At 38.3% G+C, this 24996-nt stretch overlaps 1 protein-coding gene across 4 annotated transcripts in view; it reads left to right on the top strand.

The window, feature by feature from the left end:
- The first annotated feature begins 620 nt into the window (after positions 1 to 620).
- Positions 621 to 24996, top strand: part of HEPH (hephaestin) — a 58295-nt gene continuing 33919 nt past the window's right edge. Inside the window, exons 1-12 of one of the 4 annotated variants that reach the window (XM_045847540.1) lie at positions 621 to 723; positions 5653 to 5777; positions 8749 to 8954; positions 11074 to 11318; positions 12387 to 12599; positions 13633 to 13815; positions 14814 to 15068; positions 17282 to 17450; positions 18625 to 18761; positions 20046 to 20177; positions 21936 to 22147; positions 23066 to 23216. In XM_045847540.1, the coding sequence (XP_045703496.1) occupies positions 8779 to 8954; positions 11074 to 11318; positions 12387 to 12599; positions 13633 to 13815; positions 14814 to 15068; positions 17282 to 17450; positions 18625 to 18761; positions 20046 to 20177; positions 21936 to 22147; positions 23066 to 23216 (1873 nt within the window). In that variant the 5' untranslated portion in view covers positions 621 to 723; positions 5653 to 5777; positions 8749 to 8778. Of the gene's footprint in view, positions 724 to 2185; positions 2312 to 5640; positions 5778 to 8748; positions 8955 to 11073; positions 11319 to 12386; positions 12600 to 13632; positions 13816 to 14813; positions 15069 to 17281; positions 17451 to 18624; positions 18762 to 20045; positions 20178 to 21935; positions 22148 to 23065; positions 23217 to 24996 lie in introns of those variants that run through there. The other 3 variants (XM_045847539.1, XM_045847541.1, XM_045847542.1) reach the window with 3 other exon arrangements.

Below are 24996 nucleotides of genomic sequence, written 5' to 3'. Positions count from 1 at the left end.
TTACTAACTGGCACTTTACTGAAATAGTTCACCAATCCCTGGTCTATTGGTGTAAACTTAAACTCTTTTCAGGTAATGAAAGTCATCAGAAATATATCCAGGATTTGCAGAAGAGGAAGGTACTATATGCCCACTCAGTGAATTACTTAATGAATAATACAAACTCTGAAACCTGCCATAACTGGCTTCCTGTAGCTTTTACTGTGTTGACTCAAGTGTCTCTATATGAACTACTTCTTGTTGTCTTTCATGAGTCAGAGCGGAGACCTTATCCTTTCCCCTCCCTGTCATAAATGCTTTAGAGCCTGGACTTGGATCCCAGCTTAATGGGGTTGGTCCTTTCCTTCCCCTTCTAACTTAAAGGTCCCCTTCTTTGCCAAGTGGTGGAAGAGGCAGATAACCCCAGTAACTGTTGTGTCCTGATCCAACTTCACTTGATCACTGAGCATTTCTGAGAGAGCTGAGGCTGGTGGCTTCTTCATTCTCCCCACTGATGCTTCTACTTGGCTTGGTGTGGGTTGCAGTTTACGCAGTAGCTCCTAAGTGTCTAGGCACCTTTAACCACCTCCAGGAGTTTATGACAGAGACTTTGCCCCACTAGCTCAGTCTTTAAAAGTCCTCCTCCCTGGACCCTGCCCCAGACACTAAATTCAGGAAAGAAAAATGTGTTGAGCCTGCGTAGAGAACAGCATCTGCTCCAAGCCAAGGTCTCCTCATCATAAAGTAAGAATACTAGGTGGTAGAACCACCATTATATTTGTCTCTTTTCTATACCTGGGTCTGGTAGGTAGATGCAGTCCTTTCCAAAGATGCATGCAGGTCTCCATCTTTTTTTTCCCCACTCATTCTTTCCGTATACTTCACATCTTTGAAACCTCTTTCTCTTCCACTCAATATCAAGAATGTGCCTTCTTCATGGAATGCTGTACATGTAAATTTGTAGAGCTAGGAAGGTCTGTAGCTAGCTTGGGGCTCTCATAGGAATAAAATGACTGAGGCCCAGAGAAGAGAAGAGCCTGGGTCAAGCCTATATACCTGATTACTGCCAGAGCAAGCCAGCACTTGAACCTAGGTCACTTGTCTCAGGCCAGTGCGTTTTTTCACTGTCTTCTCTTTCCAGCAGAAATAAGGGTGGCCTTTGATTTTAAACAAATCCAGATTTCAGTTTCACTCAGAAATTTTAGGGCCCCTTTTTTCAGTTTACTTTTAAAAAAATGTAATATTTCCAATTCTTCTGGATCTTCTTTATTTTTAAGATGCTGACATATTAATCCAGATTATCTTCTAGTTGTATCCAGTCCCCTTTATGGAAATTGTTGATAATACAGCCCTAAGATTTCACACTAGGAGCTGCTAGAAATGGCAGAAGCAGAGGTAACATACACTGAAAAAATTATCTAGCAGTGAGTGGTGGACAGTGGGCACTCAATAATGGTGAAGTCACCTCCCTCATCTCAAAAGGGCTCTCTGTTTCTTCTCTAAGCAACACAGTATGGTAGTAAACCATTTACTGGGTAGACCCAGTAAAATTACCTATTTTACCTGCTAATTGTGTGATGTTGAGCAAGTTACCTTCTCTCTTAGAGCCTGGTTTTCTTCCATTGTAAAATAAGGAGAATTAGTGTTCATTTCACAGGGTATCAAGACACTTAAATGATAGGATGCATGTAAAGTGGTTAACATAGGGCCTGGCATATAGAAAGTTGTTTGTTGTATTACCAGTTTTATTTTCTCTTATCACCAAGCAACCATGGCCTCAGGATAACAGGCAGGGCTGATAACTGCTTCATAGCAAGAAGGGAAAAAATTGGTATGGCAGGGTGCTCTTCCTAAATCTAGTAATACTTACGAAAGACCCCATTTCATAAATGGGGCTATTGGAATCCCCCTGTGAGCTTTGACTGGCAAGACTGACAGTGCATTCTCCTCCCCCTCTTAGCAAAGGCCAACTAGCAAGCTGCAATGACAGAAATGCAGCCCACCCCCTTGTAATTCCTCCTGAGATCCTAACCAGGATTTGGAAAACACCCGGATATGGTCAAAGAACCGTCCCGGGTTTTGTACCAAACCAGACCGGAACAATACATTCCAGTAGATTAGTTTCTGGAAAGGACAGCACCCAGCACTACCCCCTCCTCCATTCACCCTATCCCAGTAACACTCGCCAGATTGGAGCCCTGGACTTAATTTATGAGAAAGGCCCTGTAACCCAGGATACTGACTGAGCAGGGCTGGCAGACTCACGCTGGGGTCTGCAGTTCAGCATCACTAGGCTGCTGACATGAATATAGAAGGGTTTTCTCTAGCAAAGGTAAGCTCTTTTCTCTCTTTCCAAACCCTACCTTTACCTTCCTTTCTTTGTAAAAAAACTTTTATTCATTTGGGTTTAGGGGAGTCCTGGGCCAATGGAGAGAAACTAAGTTGCTAAAAAGTTAAAGGAATCTTGGCTGGGTGCTCAGGGAAGTTAAAGCGAACAATAGGCTTCTTTTGTTCTTGTCTCCAAAATGGCCAGGACCACACTGGCTTGACTGCTTCAGGGACAATCCTGGAGTTGTAAAGAATAGCTATTTTTTCTGTTGAAATAGTATGCTGATTTTCCATTTCACAGGTTGAGAGGTTTGTTGATGTGATGGATCTGAGAACTACATAAATGAGAGGTTCAAACGCTTAAAAACAACTACCTGGTTTTATGTTTTGTGATCCAAATTGGTATACAATAAACAAATGATGGGTGAACTAAGCTATCGGCTTAACATCTAAATTATTTGTCACAGTGTCCAAAGACCAGAAATATTTTAGCAAACATGGATTCAAATTCTGGCTTTGCCAGTAACTGGCTGCTTGGCTTTGAGTAAATCCCTTCACTCTGGTCTCAGTTTTCTATATGTCACATTAAGAGGTTGAAAAAGATAGTTTCCAAAGGTCTTTATGGATATATGAATCTATGATGCATTCATTTTTTTACTGAATATCTATTGCATTCAAGCTTTTTGCTTGGGTCTCAAAACAATCCTGTGAGATACATATCATCCCCATTTTTTTGGATGAAAAAACTGAGGCTCAAATAGTTGAAAGTGACTTATTAAGAGGCCACCACATAGCTATTACAGGAAAAAAGATAGGATTTGAATTCAGATCTTCTGAGTTCAAATAAGTATGCTTTCTATGGTACCAAAACTGGAGTGTGTGCAGATAAAGCAGCTTCATTAGTACAAGTGGAAAATGTGTAGTGAAATAATATTTTCCAAGGAATGGTATGGTGATGATATGCTGGACATGATTACTAAGATGGGGAGTCAACATTCTTAGGTTCCAGCATCAGGATTTCAGGTAAATCCCTTCCTAAGTCTCAATTTCATCACTTCTGACATTGTAGGGTACAGTGAAACTGATTAAAGAATAATATAAATTTTACTTGTAGTATCCAGAAGCCTGTGTAGATTTTAACTTTCTAGTTTCCCTCCTAGTAAAGAAAAATCCTGTAGCCAAGGAAGGTGAGAAAATCTCCTTTGGAATATATCTTGAGACACAGGGTGAAGAAAGAGCCAAAAAGCATTAAGAAAGCAGAGGACCAAAATGGATGGATGCTTTTATTTTGTTGAGATTGGAGACAGGACCCAAAATATAGCTCAGCATTCCTGTGTTCATTTGAGTGAACCTTCGTTTAGTAGGAGTCTGTCCATCTCAGTCTAACACAACTGAGAAAGAGAGAGAGAGAGAGAGAGAGGGAGAGGGAGAGGGAGAGGGAGAGGGAGAGGGAGAGAGGGAATTGCATTATCACATTAAAGGAACAACTTGCAAATTAGAGGGAAAACAGTGATGCAAATTGTTATGGATCATGGTAACCAAGCCCAGGTTATGTTTGGATTACAGGAAGGTAGGGTAAAGGTATGGAAGGCCTGATTTGTTGTTGGCTGACTTTCATCCAAGACTGGTCTCAGTGTATATTAACTATATTATGTCTAAGTCCAAGTAGAGCAGAAATTCATGCTCTCTCTCCCTCTCTCGCTCTCTGTCTCTCCCCTCTCTGTTTTTACTTTATCCCAGGGTTCTGGCTCATGTTACCTATTTCATTTGTCATTTTATATTTCCCTTTTATTTTTTTCCTCAGTCTGGCCTTTCTCTAAGATTTCCTCCTGTGGGTTCAGCTGAGAGAAAGTAGCCCTACTCGAGTGAAAAGTTTACACAGGGCTTTTGCATCCTTCATCTCATTTGATCATTTTAGTAAACTAATGAGGAACCCAAACCAGGGATTATCTTCATTTACAAGATGAGGGAACTAAGGTTCAGGAAATAAGGTAACTTATTCAGTGTCATACAACTAATAAATGATGAGTTCAGAACTAGAATCTATTTTTCTAGGGTTTAAAGTCTTTCAATTTTATCATGAAATATCTAAATGATTTTAAAGAAATTTGATGGATTTTCTCTTTCTTCTGTTTTTTTTTTTAATTCTTACCTGAGGATATGTTTTTATTGATTTTAGAGAATTGTACACCTGAAACCTATATAATTAAAAATGTAATCCTCACCCAAGGATATGTTACTATTGATTTTTTTTTCTTAGAAAGGTGGGGGGTGGGGAGAGAGAGAGAGATGAGAGAGAAATATCAATCAGTTGCCTCCCAACCGGGGATCAAACACACAACCTAGGTATGTTCCCTGACCAGGAATTGAACTGACAACCTTTTGGTGAATGGTATGATGCTCCAACCAACTGAGCAACCTGGCCAGGGCTCTTTTTTCCTGTTTTAATAGTTTATGAAAAAATCAAATTAAAAAATGACAACAACAACAACAAATGCAGCTTTGGAAAGAAAAAAAGCCAGTGATTAGAAATAAAGAAAACTGCTAATATTTATCAGATGACTACTAAGTCTCCAATTCTAGTCCTTTCAAACAAAACTGAAAACAGTGCTCAAACTTAAGTTAGTTTGACTCAAAATTTCTGGATCTTTTCATTATATCACAAAAAGACTAATCTCAGTCATATGCATGTACCTGTATGCTTTGTATGTGCTGCTGTAATATAGGAACTTTTGAACATGTATGTGGTATGGCTATACATAAGATATTAAAGTTCTGAGATCCTGGCAAGCTTTATTTCTAAAGCTATTTCCTTACCTATACTAATAATACCCACTAATACTTTCTGATCACTTATACACTTGACCACAGATTTGTATCCTATGCACTTACAGATATTAATTCATTTAATCCTCACACTACTTGAGATATAACTAAGTATTAATTTCACTTCAAAGATAAAACTCAATGACTATAGAAGTGAAGCAATTTATCAAGTCATATAGCTAGGAAAAATCGAGCCAGGATTAGTTTAGGTAGTCTGATTCCAAAGGCTATACTCTAGATAAAAAAATGGGGAAGACAACCTTATCTCCCAAGACTTTGATAATTAAATGAGAAGGCAGATATGAAAAACATACTGTAAAGTAGAACATGATAGGCAAACACTAGCTAGCACTGTTTTCCCTCGGGTTTTATAGTCTAGCTCTTTTGGTCATTAGTCACCTTTGAGTGCTTATTCATTGCATGCTGAAGATCTGCACCATTCTCTTCTGGGAATATTTTCAGGGTTACTGTGTGCTTCTCCAATCGTGAAACTCTTACCTGGGACAGTTTTCTCCCTAGATAAGTGAGTTTGAGCTACAACGGCCTTGCTGGCAAGTCCCTGAAAAAAAAGCTTGAAGGAGGTCCATGTCGCCCTCAGTCTTCCATTGAACCAAGGACACACCCTCCATATTGAAGGTTCTAAGGTATGGCAATTTGTTTGACCATGTGTGGTACTACATGTAGGTGCATGTGAATGTACCTGTGTTTCATCAGTGAATGGGAACACTGGCAAAGTATGAGAACTAGAAAGTCTCTTTGAGAACTCTGTATAAAAAATTTTGTGGTTCTACCTTTTTTCATGTCATTATGTTTTCAAACATCTATGACACCAAAAAGGTAAGAACTATATAGTCCAGCTCTATTATTTTATATATGGGAAACAGGCTCACTAAGGTACAGTGACTTTCTTAAAGTCACTCTGTATACCAGTGGCAAACTTGAACTAGAACCAACTGGTGGGAAAATATGTGTTTGTGTCACTTTATGTCACTTTAGCAGTAGCTGTTCATGGCACACCTATAGGCCTGTATTATTGTGTCTGGCAATAGATGCATAAAGACTTCTAAAACATGATGTTAACCCTCAAGGAGTTTATAGTCCAATCTGGAAAATAAACACAGTTCATGAGGCAGCTCATAGGTAGAAAGGTAACAATAATACAAAGTTTGACTTAATGAAATTGGGTGGTATAGGGAGTAAGTAGTCCTTTAAGAAGACATTGGTATGAAAAGGCTAGAGGGGACCTTCTGGGGCAGTTATGATTTAAGTGAGCTCTTAGAGTAGAAATATAGAATGTAGGATATGGGGGAGACAGTAGCCAGGAGGGAGAAGGACAAAGAAAGACACCAGCAGTTACTATTTTGTTCTGAGCATTAATTATATTCTGCCCCTTTCTTGTAAGTTTTCAAATTTATTTCTTCAAAACTGATATTGTTATATATACTTTATAGGTAAGAAAATAGGTTCAGAGTAATTAAGTATTACCCAAGTCTACACAAGTGGTCAGTAGGAGATCCAGGTTTTGGAAAGAGAAACCCCAAAACACGTTCTCCCCTATATCAAGGGCTTTCTGCTGAATGTCATATGAAGACTGGAGATCAACACTTGCACTAGTGCTGTGTGTAGAGGGGCCTGAGATTTTATAGGGAAGTCTATAGGTCTGTTTATTAATCAGGGCCAATATCTAGGCCTAGCCCAGGTAAATATCTGGGGATTTTCTATCCATATGTAAGTCTGTGCATATCTTTGATTTTTTATTAATTGTCCCTATCTCATGTGCTTAGGATGGGGATTTAGTTAAATAATTTATATAAACTATTGAACATGGTGTTTAGTATGTTGTAATCTCTCATTAAATGGTAACTACTATCATTATTATCATTATGAATGATATTGATTAGATGTATTTTTGCCTGTATATATATGAGCATATGTGTGTTTCTAGAAGTGATCAAAATGCTATATGATTGCATGTTTCATAGTATATAGGGCTTTCCAAGATATGGTTATAATGATGGATGTATATATGTTCTTTGTATATACTCATGTGAGTGTGCAAGTACATTTTCTGGAAGGTAGTATGGCATGGTGATTAAGAACATAGACACCAGAACCATTCTTCCTGGACTCACAGCCAAACTATATCAGCTGTTAACTAAGTGACCTTGGGCAAATTACTTTACATTTCTGTTCTGCAGTTTTTCTTTCTGTAATATGGGGGTTTTAATGGAATCTTCTCTGTAGTGTCATTGTGAGGATTAAATGATTTAATATATGTAAAACACTTAAAAAATTGTTTGGCCTGCTATGCACACATGACAAATGTTGATTTTATTATTATTGTTATTATTCTGAAAATGACAAAGGTTCTGTGTGACAATGTGGTTCTATATGTGGATGCAAGTGTGTACAGGTCTTCTTTTGGGTAAGATTTCATGTGCCTATGTGTATGTAAGTGAATATATATAGTTTATATATATATAAACATATATATATATATGTTTATATTATGTTGTCTGTGTTTCTAAGTTTGACTGTAGCTGTTTATTGTATGACTGAGTGCTTCATCCCAGTCCCAAGAAGTCTAACCTCCTGGCCAATGTACTGAAATGAAATGCTAGAGAATTAGTTCTGACTCTGACCCAGGATTGGACCCATGAAATGAGTTTGTACATAGTAGAGAACCAGCAGAGAACATTTCTTATAAGTTATTATTTCTGTGACATATTCTCACTTGTTTTGTTTCATGTTTTACTTTTTGCTATTCACATGCAGAAAAGCACATAAATGCTTAGTTTATAGCTCAATATATTTTAACAAACTGAACACACTCATGTTATCAGTATGTAGATCAAGAAGCAGGACATTATCTAGAATATTTCTCCTCTTCCCTTATTAGTGACTGATTCCTACCTCAAGGATAAACACTATCTTGGCTTTTAGAAACATAGATTATTTTTGCCTGATTTTGTTTACATAAATGAAATAATAGAGTATGTATTATTTTGCATCTGATTTATTTCTGCAACATTTTGTTCATGAGAGGCATCTGTATTTTCATGTGTAATTGTAGTTTGTTTACTATCATTGTTATATAAAAGTCTATTGTGTAAATAAAACACAATTTACTCATTCATTCTGGTGTTCATGGACATTTTGGCTGTTTCCATTTTGGGTCTGTTAACATTCTAGAAAATGCCTTTTGGTGAATTCTCATTTGTTTTTAAACACATATCTTAGGTTATGGAAGGTGGCAACAATGAAAGCAGAGGCACGGGGAGAATTAGTGACTTGAGTCAGGTACTAAATGAGTCAGTGACCCAATCAGGCTTCTGGTGTCTGTTTCCTGATTCTTGAGCCAAGGTAAAGGAACTGGATCCAGATTTCTTTTTTGAAGGAAGCAATGCATAATTATCAGTATAAGTGACTGTTTAACTTTGCCCTCCAAAGTCCAATGTGTACAGATCATTGAACACTTGTTGAACTGAAAGTAATAAGGTAAGGTATAGATTCTGGGGTAATTCATTCTTGTTTTCTCAGTCATTCCATCTGGCTCTTGCCTCTTTAATTTCCAGACACATGCAAAGCCCCTTTGTTCTCTTTCTTGCATACCAGGAGCTATTCATTTGCCTGTTTCCCAGAGTAATGTGGGCCATGGAGCCAGGCCATTTCCTCTGGGCTCTGCTGTTCATACAACCCTTGTGGCTCCAACGGACTGATGGGGCTACTCGAGTCTACTACCTGGGCATTCAGGACATACAGTGGAACTATGCTCCCAGGGGAAGGAATGTCATCACGAACCAGCCTCTGGAAAGTGACACGTAGGTTTAATCTCTTGTGGAATTAGAGCTAGAGTTGGGGGGGCATCCTTGAGGTCAGGAGGTAGCCTCTTGAAGAACTTTTTTCAAGGTGTGTTAGCAGTCAGTTACTGATCTCTCTGGAGCATACACTTAGGGGCATGTTTGCTGAGAATAAGGCTAGTTGACTCAAGAGCCAGAATTCCATGTGGAGTCTGCTCTTCCATACTGAGGTGTCTCAGCATTTTTAAGGTCCTAATGGTAATTTCATATTCCTTTGGTGCTAAGGGGACATCCACAATGGTGTTTTAAAAATGGTTCTTTATCTTTAAAAAAAGAAAGAAACATAAAATATACATAGTGTTTGTAAGATGTGTGTGGTGGAATTATATTTCATATATGTAAAAATGAGTAAAAATAAAATCTTAAAATCAAAGAAAGTACAGTAATAGGTATCATTTGTCTAATACTCTGCTTATGACAGGTACCATACTAGACATTTACATACTTAGTCTTGCCTAATTCTTACAAAAGATCTAGGAGGCTAGTCTGAATATCCTAGTCTTTTAGGTGAGAAAGTTGAGGGTCAGGGTCATCAAATAACTCAAGTCCCACAGTTAATAAATGTAAGAGCTAGGATTTTAACCTGGGTAATGTGGATGCAAAATTGGTACTCCTCTCACCATTTTATCTCTCACAGACCCCACAGGATTAATCTTTTTGTTGTTGTTGTATTTTTCTTTATTTATATCCTAAATTATTCAAAGGAAAGAATCTAGGGGAGATATCAAAGGAAAGCTACTTTTTCAAATTAAAGTATAATTGGCATATGATATTTTATTAATTGACCTAGAGGGTATTATGCTAAGTGAAATGAGTTAGACAAAGACAAATATTGCATGATTTCATTTATATTTGGAATTTTTAAAAAATCAAAACATATGAACAAACAAAATGAAACCAAAAACAAACTCAAAGAAACAAAGATCAAACTGTTGGTGGGATTAACCTTTCTTTCTTTTTTTAAAAAGATTTTATTTATTTATTTTTTTAGACAAGGGAAGGGAGGGAGAAAGAGAGAGAGAGAGAAACATCAATGTGTGGTTGCTGGGGGTCATGGCCTGCAACCCAGGCATGTGCCTTGACCGGGAGTCAAACCTGCAATGCTTTGGTTTGCAGCCTGAGCTCAATCCACTGAGCTACACCAGCCAGGGCAGGATTAACCTTTCTTGATTTTAGAGCCTTGTAGATGCTTCAAAAATATCTCTTTTTAAAAAGTGAATGAGTGTATTAAAGAATCTTTTCTGATCATGAATCACTTTGTTTCTCCAAAGCCTGTTTTCCAAAGTTCACTGTAACATCTCAGAGCTCTCTAGGAAGAATTAGAGAAAGAATAACAGCTCTTTTTTTTTGACAAATCATTTTTCTAGCCATCTGGTTTTGAAGTCACAGAGTCTTTGTTTTAAAATCATCCTTGAGGGATAACTTATCCCCATCCCTGATATTATGAAGTAATAGTTAATATTTATTAAGCTTTTACTATTTTTAAGGCACTGTCCTAAGCTCTTTATGTATTTTAATTATTTTATCACCAGCAACACCTGTCTAAGTTTGGTGTTGTGACTATCTCCATTTTGCAGATTGGGAAATTGTACACAGAGAAGTTACATAAATTGCTCAAAGTCCCACAGATTTGGAAGTGGTAATATCAGCATTTAATTGAACTATCCTGGCTCCAGATCTTGAGATGTTAACCATTTCACTATAAAACTTCCCATATATAGCCGGGTGATACTAAGTCAGGCAACATGGGTAAGGAGTTGGTCACTTAAAAGGAATGAAGTCCTTAGTTGCTTGTTTTCCCATTATTATACATTAAATTGAACCATGTTAAATTGTCTTTTTTGTAGGCCTGTAGGCTAAAAGTGGTCAAATATCACCAATTTTATATGCTTTTACTTAATATTTCCCATTATGAAACAGTTAGACTCTAACTTAAAGCTTTCATGTTTTGATCAGTATATCCCATTTCCCCTTGTTCTGCCCTAAACAAAGATAGACATTTTTTGGTCAGTCTCCTCTGGAAAATAACCCTCCAGAGGTTTGAAGATTGTGGCAAAGTTGTGACTTTCTTTCTTCCCAGAGTAGCTTCCAGCTTCCTAAAGTCTGACAAGAACCGGATAGGGAGCAGCTACAAGAAGACTGTCTACAAAGAATACAGTGATGGCTCATACATGCATGAAATGGCCCGGCCTGCCTGGTTGGGCTTCCTTGGGCCAGTGTTACAAGCTGAAGTGGGAGATGTCATCCTTATCCACCTGAAGAATTTTGCTACTCGTCCCTACACCATCCACCCCCATGGTGTTTTCTATGAGAAGGACTCAGAAGGTAAATAGATACAAAGGGCTCATAGAAGGTCTTGTAGATACAGAGAATGCACTGATGTTTGCCATAGAGGAGGGGGTTGGGTGACTGGATGAAAACTGTTAAGGAATTAAGAAGTGCAGATTGGTAGTTACAAAGTAGTCATGAGGATGTAAAGTATAGCACAGAGAATATAGTCAACAGTACTGTAATAATGATGTATGGTATCAGGTAGCTACTGGAAATGGGGGGCAGAGTCACTTTGTAAGTTACATCACTGTCTAACCACTATGTTGTAAACCTGAAAATAATATAACAACATTGAATGTCAATTGTGATTGAAAAACAAAAAATAAAAATAAAAATCTACCTTTTATCATAAAGAATTACTTAAATGGCATTTCCATAAAATATTTGTGCTTTGAAAAGAGAAGAGAATGCACTGAGTATAAGGGAGCATTATTCTAGGGTCAGAGTCTTCCAAAAGGTCTAATTTTTCTTTTTAAGAGGGAGTTCAGTTTACTCATCTGTGTCTTTCACTATCCCAGGCCAGTGACCTATAATACAGGTACCACAGTGACTGAGGGAAATAGAGAGAGAAATCAGAAAGTCCTGATTTGGCCACTCATTCTCTCTGTATGACTTCTGGCAAGTTACTTTTCCTCAGTTTCTCTTTCATAAAATGGGGAAGTGGACCAACTGATCATTAAGTTGCCTTTAAAATGAAATTCTATGATTGTTTTCCAAAGCCAGTGCTTGCAGAAAGAGAATTTGTTTTTTTCCTGGGCCTCCATGCCACTGGCTCTGCACTAGGTTACTACTAGTAGAAGTTTTTGTGGCCACAGCTCCTTCCCCAATGGCTGCCACCTCTCTACCCATTGTTGATGTGAAGTCTGGAGTTCTTTAGCTAGGTGTTACCTGAATGTGTGCCTTCCTCAGGTTGTGAGGAACAATGTGCTGGACCTTAGAACTTTACCTTTTCCATAAGACTGGACCTAGGTGTCTCATATGTCAGCCTTCTCTTCACTTCTTTATTTGCCAGGGTCCCTCTCACTCACCCTGGGACTGGTCATGTGCAATTTCATTTTCTAGGCTCCCTCTACCCAGATGGCTCCTCTGGTCAGCTGAAAGCTGATGACTCTGTTCCCCCGGGAGGCTACCATATCTATAATTGGACAATTCCAGAAAGTCATGCACCCACTGATGCTGACCCAGCATGCCTCACCTGGATCTACCATTCTCATGTAGATGCTCCACGAGATATTGCAACTGGCCTCATTGGACCCCTTATCACCTGTAAAAGAGGTATAGGCTCCAAGGGTGAGCTATGAGATACAGTTTGGAATATCTATGGGTAGCAGTGATACAGCTGAACTGCGTACATGTTAAACAGCAACCTGAGGAGTGTTAATTTGGAACCATTGTTTATCAGCAGGAATAAACAATGCCAAACTCCATTTTTACAATTTTTTAAATCCTCACCCAAGAACATACTTATTGATTTTAAAGAGAGGGGAAGGAAGGGAAAGAGAGAGGGAGAAAAACATCCATTTGAGAGAAAAACGTCAATTGGTTGCCTCTTGTATGTGCCCCAACTGGGACCAAACCTACAATCTGGGTAAGTGTCCTGACCAGGAATTGAACCTGCAACCTTTTGGTTTGTGGGGATGATGCTCAACCAACTGAGCCACACTGTCCAGGCCCTTTTCACTATTCTTTTTCTATTATATTACCTTCTTTTCCTAACAAAAAACCCTTTTCTACTTTTAAAACTTTTTTTCTAATCACTTAAAAATTTGAATTAGTAATGATGGGAGTTAGATCACATAAAAGTAAATTATGTGGTAAGAGGTTAAGTTTGGATAGGATTGAAAGAATAGTCATCAGGATTTGGGAAGGATTGTGGACATGGTTTGGAACAGTCTATGTTTAAGGTATAGTAAGGCCTAAAGACCCAGATGTTATAAGAGTATAGTCAGTTTAAGGCCCTGGTTGGGGAAGTCTCCCTCTGCTTTTCTGTTTCTGACAAACTGTTTTAAAAACATGTTTATTGTATTTTTCCATTACCATTTAACTGCCCCCCCCCAGAAATCACCACCCTGTTGTTCATGTCCATGAGTCCTTTGTCCTTTTTGCTCAATCCTTCCATCCCCTAACTCCCCCCGCCCCAATAGCTGTCCTCCTACTCTCCATCTATGTCTCTTCCCCCACTTTCCTTGTTAGTTCAGTTTGTTCATTAGGCTACCTCTCTTCCTATTTATTTCTTATGAATACCCCTTGCAATTTACTGTTGCTAAGGATAGGAGGTTCTTAAGGGCACCTTTCTTCCTTGCACTAGGAACCTTGAATGGGAACTCCCCTCCTTGGCGGCAAGACGTGGACAGTTACTTCTTCCTGCTCTTCAGTGTGGTAGATGAGAATCTTAGCTGGCATATCGATGAGAATATTGCCAGTTACTGCTCAGACCCTGCCTCAGTGAACAAAGAAGATGAGGCCTTTCAAGAGAGTAATAGGATGCATGGTGAGCTGGGATGTAGTAACCACACTGTGACAGTAAACACAGATGGGTCTCTTCCGGGCCTAGTATTTGGTGGGTACTTTCACATATCGGTCCTTTTTAATCCTTACAAGTACCAGAAGTAGCAGGTAGTTTTACCTTGTTTTTACCTATGGGGAAACTGAGGATTACATAGCAGATAAATGGCACAGCTAAAATCCAATCCTAATCTGTCTGACTGCATTAAGTACCCTGCCTCCTCAGTGTGGAATAGCGTAGGGTGTTGATTCCATATACTCATGCAAGCTGGAAGAATTTCCCACTTTGTGAAGAAAAACGGTTACCTATGAGGGAATCTATCATGTTCATTAAATTTAAAACTAAGTAAAAACACAAAAGCCCTGGAGTATGGGCAGGGAAGCGATTTTTAGGAAGAGAAACAAGTTACTTTTACTTTCATTTAATTAAGGGAATGACTTATTGACCTTTGGTGACAAAGGTGGGCTCAAAACCAAACTGTCCCAATGCAAAGTAAAAACTCAGAGGGAAGATGTAAGGGATAACTTGGACAGCTCAAATTTCTTTTGGATTTTATACCAATTGCTTATAGTAACCATGGTAATTAGTCAGCTAATATGACAATTGTCCTATGGAAATTTTAGAAGGGAATTGGCTTGGAAGGAAAGAATTGCTTATAAAATAAACCACATTCCTTAAAAAGGCATCCTTACATTGCTGGGTTGGAATCTTGCCTCTACCAGTTAATAGCTCTGTGGCCTTGGGAGAGAGTAACTTTACTTCTCTAAGCCTGGATTTTCTTACTTTTTGCAAAGGACCATTGATACCTGCCTGTTTCCTAAGATTGTCTTTGAGATTTAAATGATATAATGGATATTGTCAGCACAGTGTGCTCTTTAAAATCTCATGTAAATGTTACTTAGTATTATTGTCAGATAGTAAGGTTTTTCCCATTGGGCTGTCCTTTCCTAGTTCTGATATTTTCTTTGGATTTCCTTTTTCAGCAATCAATGGCTTTGTATTTGGGAACTTACCAGAGCTGAGCATGTGTGCACAGAAGCGTGTGGCTTGGCACTTGTTTGGCATGGGCAATGAAGTAGATGTCCACACAGCTTTCTTCCATGGACAGATGCTGACCATCCGGGGCCACCGCACTGATGTGGCTCACATCTTTCCAGCCACCTTTGTGACTGCTGAGATGGTGCCCCAGAAACTTGGCACCTGGTTAATTAGCTGTCAAGTGAATAGTCACTTGCAAGGTAAGATCCAATACCTCTGACCCTTGAGGTATAGGAGGGTGGTGGCATCAGGAACCTGGGATATGGATAGGTCATCAGGAACCTGGGATTCTGGATAGGTCTTTAGGGTGAGATAGTGAGGAAAAAGGGATGAAGAACTAGACTAGTATTCTGGGGACCCACATGCTTTCCTGGCTCAGCCATTAACTTGAAGGGTGACCTCAGCCACATCTCTCCTCCGGGTTTTATCTTCATCTGTAACATAAGATGGTATAGGGATTGATGATTAATAAGGGGACTTTTAAGCTGACACATATATATATATATATATGATATATATATATATATGATATATATATATATATATATATATATATATATATCAGAGTCCTAAGGAATTAAGACCTGAAGTTATTTGTAACTTATTGAACAAGGAGTAAAGGAGAGATTAGTTTAAAAAGTATAAGTTTTCTGCAGGAGATCATGGAGTACTGTGGGCAAGTGCTGACACTCTAGTTGGGGCCCAACAGAAATATGGACAGAAGATTATTTTCATAGGGAGAATGGCTGAAGTAATGGCACAGTTCACTGAAGAGCATCAAAGGAGAGGAGGAACATATGAGGCAATAGAAAGAGCACTAGATAAGTAATTAGATGGTTTCAGTTGTTGTTTCAGCTCCATGAAAAATTCACTGTAATAACTTTGGAAAAGTCCCTTTCCACTTCTAGGACTCCTCTGCTGCATTTATAAAAAGGGAGATTTGGTCTAAATAGTCTCTAAGATCCTCTTCATCTGTCACTTTCTAGAATTAGTTAATATATGGTAAATTAGATGGATGTCAGAAAACTGATATGTGAGTATGTGAAAATGGATTTGAGTAGGCAAGGAGTTATAGACTGGTAGATCATGAGTCTGGGTAGTAGATTTTCCCCAGTAGAGGCCCATTACCCATGCTCCATCATCCAGAATCTGCCCTTGGTCCCCAAAGTGTTGGGGTGAATATGAATCCAGATGGAAATTAGAAATGCAGCACAATAGTAGAACAAGTAGGGGCTTAGAGCCAGATAAGCCTGTTCCACCAGTTGCTTAGTTAGCTTTGGCAAGTCATACCACTTCTCTGAGCCTTTGTTTCCTCAACTAATGATTGCAAAAATGATTCCTACCTCATAAAGTTATAATAAGGTTTCAGAAAGATAATATGATTTTGAGTCTTAAAGACCAAGAGAATGTTGAGACCAAACTAGTGGATATGAGAAGAAAATGAGCACTCAAGTTTGCAGCTGAAAGACAGGAGCTTAAGTCTCAACTGCTCCACTGACTAGATGTGTTATCTTGAGCAAGTTACTTAACCTCTCCGATCCTTCGTTTTTTTTTTTTAACTGCAAAAGGGGATATTAAAAGTCTGTTTCCAAAAAAGTCTGTTTCACAGGGCAGTTATAAGGATTGAAACAGATAACATATGTAAAGCACCTGACACAGGTCCTGGGCTATATATTTATTCAATAAGAATCAATATCTTTCCTCGTCATTTTTTGTATCTCAGATTTCTAATTTATAATTTTAAATCTCTTTGAGACTCAAATAAGATAATAATCCGAATGAGTTCTATAAGATGCCAAGCAAATATAAGACAATATCATCATTGCCATTATAACTCAATGTAACATTGTTCACATTTTAGAGATTCTACTTAGAATGTACATTTTCAAAACACTCCTAAACCTGAAGTTTCATCTCTATGTATAGGAGATGTTTCATTATTTGGGGAGATTCCCTCCTTAAAATTACTTATTCCTCTTTTTTTTAATTTGATGCTCCCACCAACCCAGTGTGGTATACCCTATTGCCCCCATTTAAAAAAAGAAGGGTTAAACTTTACATCTATAAATTGGCTTGCCTAAGGTCCTACAGACAGTGATAAAGTATGGACTTATACTCAGGTATTCAGACTTCATCCTCTGTGATATTTGTATAGTGTGAGCCTTTTGCAAAAGAATGAACATATGGTAAATGTATCAGTGGTGTTTAGCAGGTAGAGGTACTTTAATTTCCACCTGGGCTCCCTTTCTTTCAGCCAGGTTCTTAAGGAGTGAGAAAAGATGACTCATTTGGAGGTAGGGGTAAAGAGCCTAGTGGAGGGTGGGAGGCGAAGACTTTAGGAAAAGGAAGGTGGGTTGTCTGGGTCAAAGACTTGTTGGTTGAAGTGGGGCCAGCCATGATGTTCTTCCTCCAGATGGCATGCAAGCACTCTACGAGGTCAAGTCTTGCTCTGTGGCCCCCCGAGTGAGCCAACTAACAGGAAAAGTCCGGCAGTACTTCATTGAAGCCCACGAGATTCAGTGGGACTACGGCCCAACGGGTTACGATGGGAGTACTGGGAAAGATTTGAGGGAGCCAGGCAGGTAAGATGCAGTAGGCTTCCTCTCCCTACTCTTGGTTTCAGTCCTAAACACTACTACTCCCTCTCAGAAATCTCTCACTTTCACTTGGGGGTCACAATCATTGTCTGACTGGAGTTACATAGCACAACTGTTAACTAAATTCTTTTGCCCCCCCTCCATGGACAGCTTGCTTTTTGGGAGCTACAAAGCTTTTTATAGGGTTATGGCATACCCACAGCAAAAGGTCCTAGCAGTGTTTGAGATTGTTCCTGCTATAATCCCAAGCCACATTCAGAAAAGGAGACCTTTTCTTGTGGGACCAGATCCACTGAAATACCATTTTTCCAACTCTTCTTTATTTTACCTCCTTGCACCTTCCTTTCTTTTTCATAGTCTGAAGGATGCATATAAGCAGGAGTGTAAAAAAGGACTCTGAGAAATGTAGGAAGGAGAAGCAACTTACCTTGTGGCCATTCCACAACCATCATTTTGGAGGAATTTATCCAAATTCTCCTGCTTCTCAATAGAGCAGGTTAGTTCTCTATTCAGTTGCTAGGCCTTAAGTTATACCTGCTCACTGACATACCAGTGGTTCTAGGTTTTTCACAGAAGAGGCAGTTGGTAGATGACTGAGAGTTTGGGGGAATATCCTAAGGCACCAAATCATGTTTACTCTTCCGGCAAAAAAATAATGTGATGAATCTGCAGAAAACATAGGAAAGTAGGCACTTGGGCCTCAGCATGGCTTCTGGAATATCTAACCAGGTTTTCTGAGTTAGTGGGTTTTCATTTTGGAATTAAGGATATTCTTAATGAAGGGGAGAAAGAATCTTGAGTACCTGAAGATGATTAAGGACAAATGTAAGTCTATACAACTCAGAAGGGCAGGACTGGTGCTAATGTCTGGAACTTACAAGCAAGAAGATTTCATCCTACTATAAAAAATAACTAATCATTAAAAATATCTAACAGTAAGAGGGATTGCTTTCTCTGAAAATGAGTCCCCTAATCTTGAAAAGGCTGAAGCAGAGGCTGCATATTCTATTAGTGGTGTAACCTCCAATGGGTGGAAGCTAAACTGGATGATCTGAGCTCTTTCCTAATCATAAATATCCATAACTTGAGACCAAGGGTCATATTGGAATCTATTTGATACACAATTAAATCATGTGACATTTGTCTCCTTATATGACAGTGGCCCAGATAAATTCTTCCAGAAGGGCTCCAGCAGAATTGGGGGCACTTACTGGAAAGTCCGATATGAGGCCTTCCAAGATGAAACATTCCAAGAAAAGGTACAGCTGGAGGAAGATGAGCATCTTGGAATCCTGGGTGAGGAATCCTTAACTTATGAAATTAATTGACTAGAGCCATGAGAACTGGGGAGGACTTAGAAACTGGAGCCTGGGGCAGCTCAGAGGCACACTCTAGACCTGCATCTCCCAAAGTGAGTACCAACAGATGAGTGTTTTGTGCAAAAGAGTTATGTTTTTGAAATGTATCTGTTACATTTGGATTATTCAATTTGTTGGTATACAATTGCTCATAGTACTCTCTTATAATCTTTTATTTCTGTAGGATTGGTAGGAATGTCCCCACGTTCATCTCTGATTTTATTAATTTGAATTTTATCCCTTTTTTTCTTAGTCCATCTAGCTAAAGATTTGTCAGTTTGTCCTGGCTGGTGTGGCTCAGTGGATTGAGCACCAGTCTGCGAACCAAAGGGCTGCTGGTTCGATTCCCAGTCAGGATACATGCTTGGGTTGCAGGCCAAGTCCCCAGTAGGGGGCACATGAGAAGCAGCCACACATTAATGTTTCTCTCCCTCTGTGTCTGTATCCCTTATCCTCTCTCTAAAAATAAATAAATAAAATCTTTAAAAAATGGATTTGTCAATTTTTGTTGATCTTTTTGAAGAACTGACTTTTGGTTTTATTGATTTTCTTTATTGTTTTCTTATTCTGTATTTCATATACCATTAATGTATTTTCTTCTTTCTACCAGCTTTGGGTTTAGTCTGTTTTTCTTTTCCTGATTTCTTTACTTGTAAAGTTAGGTTGTTGATCTGAGATCTTTCTTTCTTTTTAATGTAAGTGTTCATAGCTATAAATTTTCCTGTTAGCAGCACTTTCACTGCATCTCATGTTTTGGTATGTTATGTTTTCATTTTCATCTGCCTCTAAGTATTTTCTAATTTACTGTGTGATTTTTTCTTTGGTCCATTGGTTCTTTAAAAATTGTGTTGTTCCCTATAGAATTGGACTTGACAGTCATGTGGGAGAAAGCCCTAGCTTTAGGTCCTGTCTGTGTTCCTAATCATTTGAATTTGAGATCAATTCCATCTTTCTGAGCTGCAGTTTCCTCATCTGTAAAATGTAAATATCCCCTGCCCTGTATACCTTGGGATGATATTTGAGGATCAAATTGAGATAATGGATTTTAATGCATTTTTTATGGCTATGAATTTTGATATACTTGGAAGAGATTATTCTTATTGCAAAGAGAGGAGTTCCCTATCTTTTTCATATCCCTTTTCTTTCCCTTCCTCTTTTCTGTTTCCATCATCCTTTGTCATGCCTGTTTTCATTTTCATTGTTTCTTCTTCCCATTTAACAGGGCCCGTAATCAGGGCTGAGGTGGGTGACACCATCCAGGTGATGTTCTACAATCGTGCCTCCCAGCCATTCAGTATACAGCCTCATGGGGTGTTTTATGAGAAAGACTACGAGGGAACTATGTACAATGATGGTGAGCAGGCAGGGTCTCCAACTAATGTGGGCTGCAGGTAATAGAAGGTAGGTCTAGAGGAAAAATAAATACGGAGTGAAGGAGGGAGAAGCAGGCAAAATTAGTAGGCATGTGTGGATATTGTTGAATAAATGTATGATATTATAGCAAGGCCGAGCTGGACTCAATAAGATATATGTTTTAAATATTTCTGATTATAAAATAACAAATATGTATTATGAATTGTGAAAATGTGAAAATTATAAAATAACTAAAATTATTCATAGATAAATTGCCATTGTATTTTGATATTCCTTTAAATATTTTTCTGTGCTTATAAAAATCTATATATTTATAGATTTGAGATCATATGGTTTGTACACTTTTGTGTCATATTTTCAGTTACCATTATATTTTGTCCATTTTTCCATCCCATAGTGATACTGTAAATCTTTTAATGACTATGTAATACTCCATCCATGGATTTATCATAACGTATTTACCTTATCCTCTTGTTTATACATGTAAATTTTTTATTATTTTATAATATTGTAAATCATTGGATGTGTGAAATTAATACATGCATATAGTTTGGATTGCTATTTCAGGAGGGAAATAGAAATGAGATTATTGAGTAGTTAGTTTCTTGCTTTCTCTGAAAATAATATTAACAGATGCTAATCCAAAGCCAAAATATCAAAAATAATAAAATCATAAAGGGCAAAGTTACAGACAAATCTACTCTGAAAGAATATCCTACAAGGCAACTGGTCTAGTCCACTTAAGAAGTCAATGTCATAGGGAAAAAAGTTAGAGACAATACCAAAGGCAACATGCAAACCTTGTCGGATCCTGTTTATTAAAAAGTAGTCTTAAGGGACATTTTGGAGATAATTAAAAATTTTTTACTATAGACTGGATATTAGATGACATTAGTGATATTAAGGTATTTTTTAGGTGTGGTAATGTTATTGTGGTAATACAGGAAATGCTTACTGATTATTTAGAAATAGAATGTCATGATGCTTGCATTTTACTTCCAAATGATTTAGCAAAAGCAAACAAACCCAAATTGTGTGTTTATGTATGTGTAGATAAACATACATATAAATGTAGATGAATTAAAAAATGCAAAATGTTAACAATCAACTCCAGGTGGTAGGGTGATTATTATATTAACTTTTACATTTTTTCTGTATGTTTGAAAATTTAAAAAGTTAGGAACAATGAGTGAATAGATAATTTAATACCATGCCTCCAGCCTGATGAAATTTTTTTTTCATTCTCTAAGGCCATACTCAAAAGTTAACTCCTTCATGTATAATTTTTTTAATCACCCAAGCCCAGAATGATGATACCTTCTTCTGAACCACTCAAAGATGAAATGGGCTATGATGACAGGTAGTGAATCTCCCAACTCTGGAAATTTTTAAACAGAGGTAGGGATATAAAAGCAGATAAATATATGTTTTTAAGTGAGGGGTATTCCAAATAAGTATAAATCACCTTTTTATTCCTCTAGGTCTTATGAGCTTGGAAAAGTTTGGGGAAGTTTAAATTTCTCCTGTTTATATAACAAGGTTTGGCAGAACTAGGAACCAAACTCTAGTGTCTTGACTCTTACCTAGGATTCTTTTAAATATTCAATATTCCATGTTACTTTTGTTCCTGCTGCTACTGCAAAATGCCTTTGTAGTTTATGATCTTTACCCCACTGTTTGGAGTTGATGATCTTTATTCTAACCCATATGAGTAATGAGTTCCATGTTTTCCCTGCAGGCTCACCCCATCCCGGTTTGGTGGCCAAGCCCTTTGAGAAAGTAACATATCGATGGACAGTACCCCCCCATGCAGGCCCCAGTGCTCAGGATCCTGCCTGTCTCACCTGGATGTACTTTTCTGCTGTAGATCCCATAAAAGATACAAATTCTGGTCTGGTGGGCCCTCTACTAGTGTGCAAGGCTGGTGCTTTGGGTGCAGATAGCAAACAGGTATTGTCAAGGTTTCTGGCTGGAAAGTCTGTTGGGTGGAAGTTGAGACAGGGTTGCAAAATAGGAGTTAAGCATGGAACTAGATTCTAGAGGTGAGAGAATAGAAAAAAAATAACCAAGCTATTGAATCAGAATTTAGTTGGTGACTTCAAGCTATCTTGTATGTTATTCTTTCACTCACATCATACTTAGTCTTTGATCCTTTATATTTTTTAGCCTCAGTAGCCCCTAGTCCTTGCTCCAAATTCCTAAATCCTCTTTAGTATTTGCTAGTCTTCTTTTAGATACACCCCACCATTTCTAGCTGCGTAGTCTTGCTAGATTACCAGTTACTATACCTCTCTTTTCTTCAGTTTCTTCATCTATAGTAAAGGGCTAACAGTGGAAGAAGATATTTTGGGTATCTGTAAGGATTAATTGTAATAATTTATATAAAATGCTTAACACAGTGTCTGGTACATAGTAATAACTCAGTAAATGTAGTAGTAGTAATAATTAATAGCATATTAATAATTATAATTATTTTCTCTCATATTTTCAAAGCCCCCAGAGCCCTTCCCCTGGTCTCCTAATTACCTTTACTACTCCCCAGGTGAATATAGGCTCTCTTTTATCACACTCTGTATTTTTTTCCATAACCCACACCTTTCCTGCATCTTTCCTGCTACATTTTGTACATTCCTCACTTCTAGTCTTTTCACTTTATTCTGATCTCCTTCATCCACCTGTTATTTGAGGTTACCTGAGGAAAAACTGCCTAGTAACAACTGCAGTTCTATATGGGAGATATGAGCTTGGCTCTGTGTCTGGAACAGGAAATGGGAAAGAATCAAGGATCATTGGGTGTGGAGCATCTGAGTCTACAACTGCTGAAACTGTTGTCATTTCTCCCTCTCTTCTCCCATACTGGGCCTATAGAAAGGGGTGGATAAAGAATTCTTTCTCCTTTTTACTGTGCTGGATGAGAACAAGAGCTGGTACAGCAATACCAATCAAGAAGCTGCTATGTTGGATTCCCGACTACTCTCAGAGGATGTCATGGGTTTCCAAGACTCCAATCGGATGCATGGTATGGGGAGTGAGTGCTTTTGTTACGAGCTACAACTGAGAGGTTATAAGTAAATTTCAATCTTAATTGTGACCCATCTCTGAAAATATTGATTCTACTGGTAAGCTATACCCAAGAGATGAGCTAGATTGAGGGATTAAACCTGACAATAGATCTTATACTTAGCATTTTTGTGGGCTGTTTCCTATGTTACGCAGGATAAGGGGGCACTGGATAAAGGTACTATGAAGTGAGGATTCCACAGAAGAAATCCCCTATAGACTGAGAAGAGTAAGCTGAGATGACAATTTTCCCGACTTATATCCTTCACCTTTTTCTTCCATTGTGCTTGCTCCACAACTTCATACTTCAGCAAAATGGGACTATTTTTGTCTATATGAATGTACTTTGTACATTTCTAACTTCATGCTTTTGCAATGCTTTGCCCTCAAGTTGAAACCCCCAAATATCTTTGCCCACAGCCTGGGGAATTTCATTCTCTAAAGCTGTACTCAAAAGGTAACTCCAATTTTTTTTTATGACCCAAGCCCAGGATGATGACACCTTCCTCTGAACTATTACACTATTGCATATTTATCAGACTATTTTAATAGCAAGTTTCATGTACCCACCTATATTTTAGTTAATTGTTACATTGTTTTTTACTTATGCTAAAGTGTAATGTCTTTAAAGGTGAATATGGTTTGTTTCTTATCTTTGTATCCTCTACACCGTCTAGTACACAGTGAATAATTATAAACAGGAACTACCAATCAATGAGTAGGTGGGCAGATGAGTGAATGAATGGAAAGACATGGTCCCAGTTTTCAAGGAGCCCCCATCATTTTGCAGTGATATGAAACTAACACCCATAAAACAATCTAGAAGAGTCCAAGACATAGTATAATTAAATGTTAAATTGTGTGGAACAGATTTCAAGTGACATTTTAAGAGTTCAAAGGAGGAGAACATTAATGAGGAACAATGCAATTAAAGGATTTATGGAAGAAGGGAGTGCTTGAACTAGGTCTCGAAGGCTGAATAGATTTGCAATCAGACATTATAGGTAGGTGAAGCAGAATCAGAAGGTTAGCAATGTTCTTATCAGCATCTCAGGGTATTACCAAATAGGGTTGGTTACCCATTAAAGCTAGTTCCAGTGGATGTGGGAACATTGAAAAGGGGCCAGCTTCAAGCAGGCCTCTCTATATTTTTGAGGGGAGTATAGAAGGTATGAGAGAATAAGGAACAAGTGTTTTGTCTTTTGGCTCCATCTTTTGGTTCTCCTTACCAGTCAGTTACATGAGCTGGAAAAACTAAGACCATCTTGCAAACCAAGTTCATTCCAGTTTGAATTTATGGAACACCTGATTAGTATTGGGTAACACGTTAAGTACTTAGCTACACATATACAGAAAAAAGTGTTCTTCCTCTTAGGTCAATCTCGGGTGGGGGGAGATAGATATGTAAGTAAATCACTGGCTCCTGTGGCAGAATTTTGTTGAGGAAAAGTTTTATGAAAACCAGAGACAGAATAATAACTCTGTTTCACTGGGGAAGTAACATTTGAGTTGGAGCATGATGGATGGATGAATAGTAGTTTTCTGTGTAGAGAGACTGGAGGGAAAGTACAATATATTGCAGGGCAGGGAAGAGAATGTGCAGTCAACAAGTGTCTAATAAGCCTTTGGGCATGCAGAGGCAAGTAGAGCTCACAGGATAATTGTGTGTGAGAAGAAGTTGGAGGATGGACTGCAGGTAGGGGTGCCAGGAATGAGGCTTTTGCAGGAGTTCAGGCCAG

Source organism: Phyllostomus hastatus, unplaced genomic scaffold (genome assembly GCF_019186645.2).
Source record: "Phyllostomus hastatus isolate PE091 unplaced genomic scaffold, TTU_PhHast_1.1 phas_contig_551, whole genome shotgun sequence".
NCBI lineage: Eukaryota > Metazoa > Chordata > Mammalia > Chiroptera > Phyllostomidae > Phyllostomus > Phyllostomus hastatus.
This window is presented reverse-complemented; position numbering and strand designations above follow the sequence as displayed.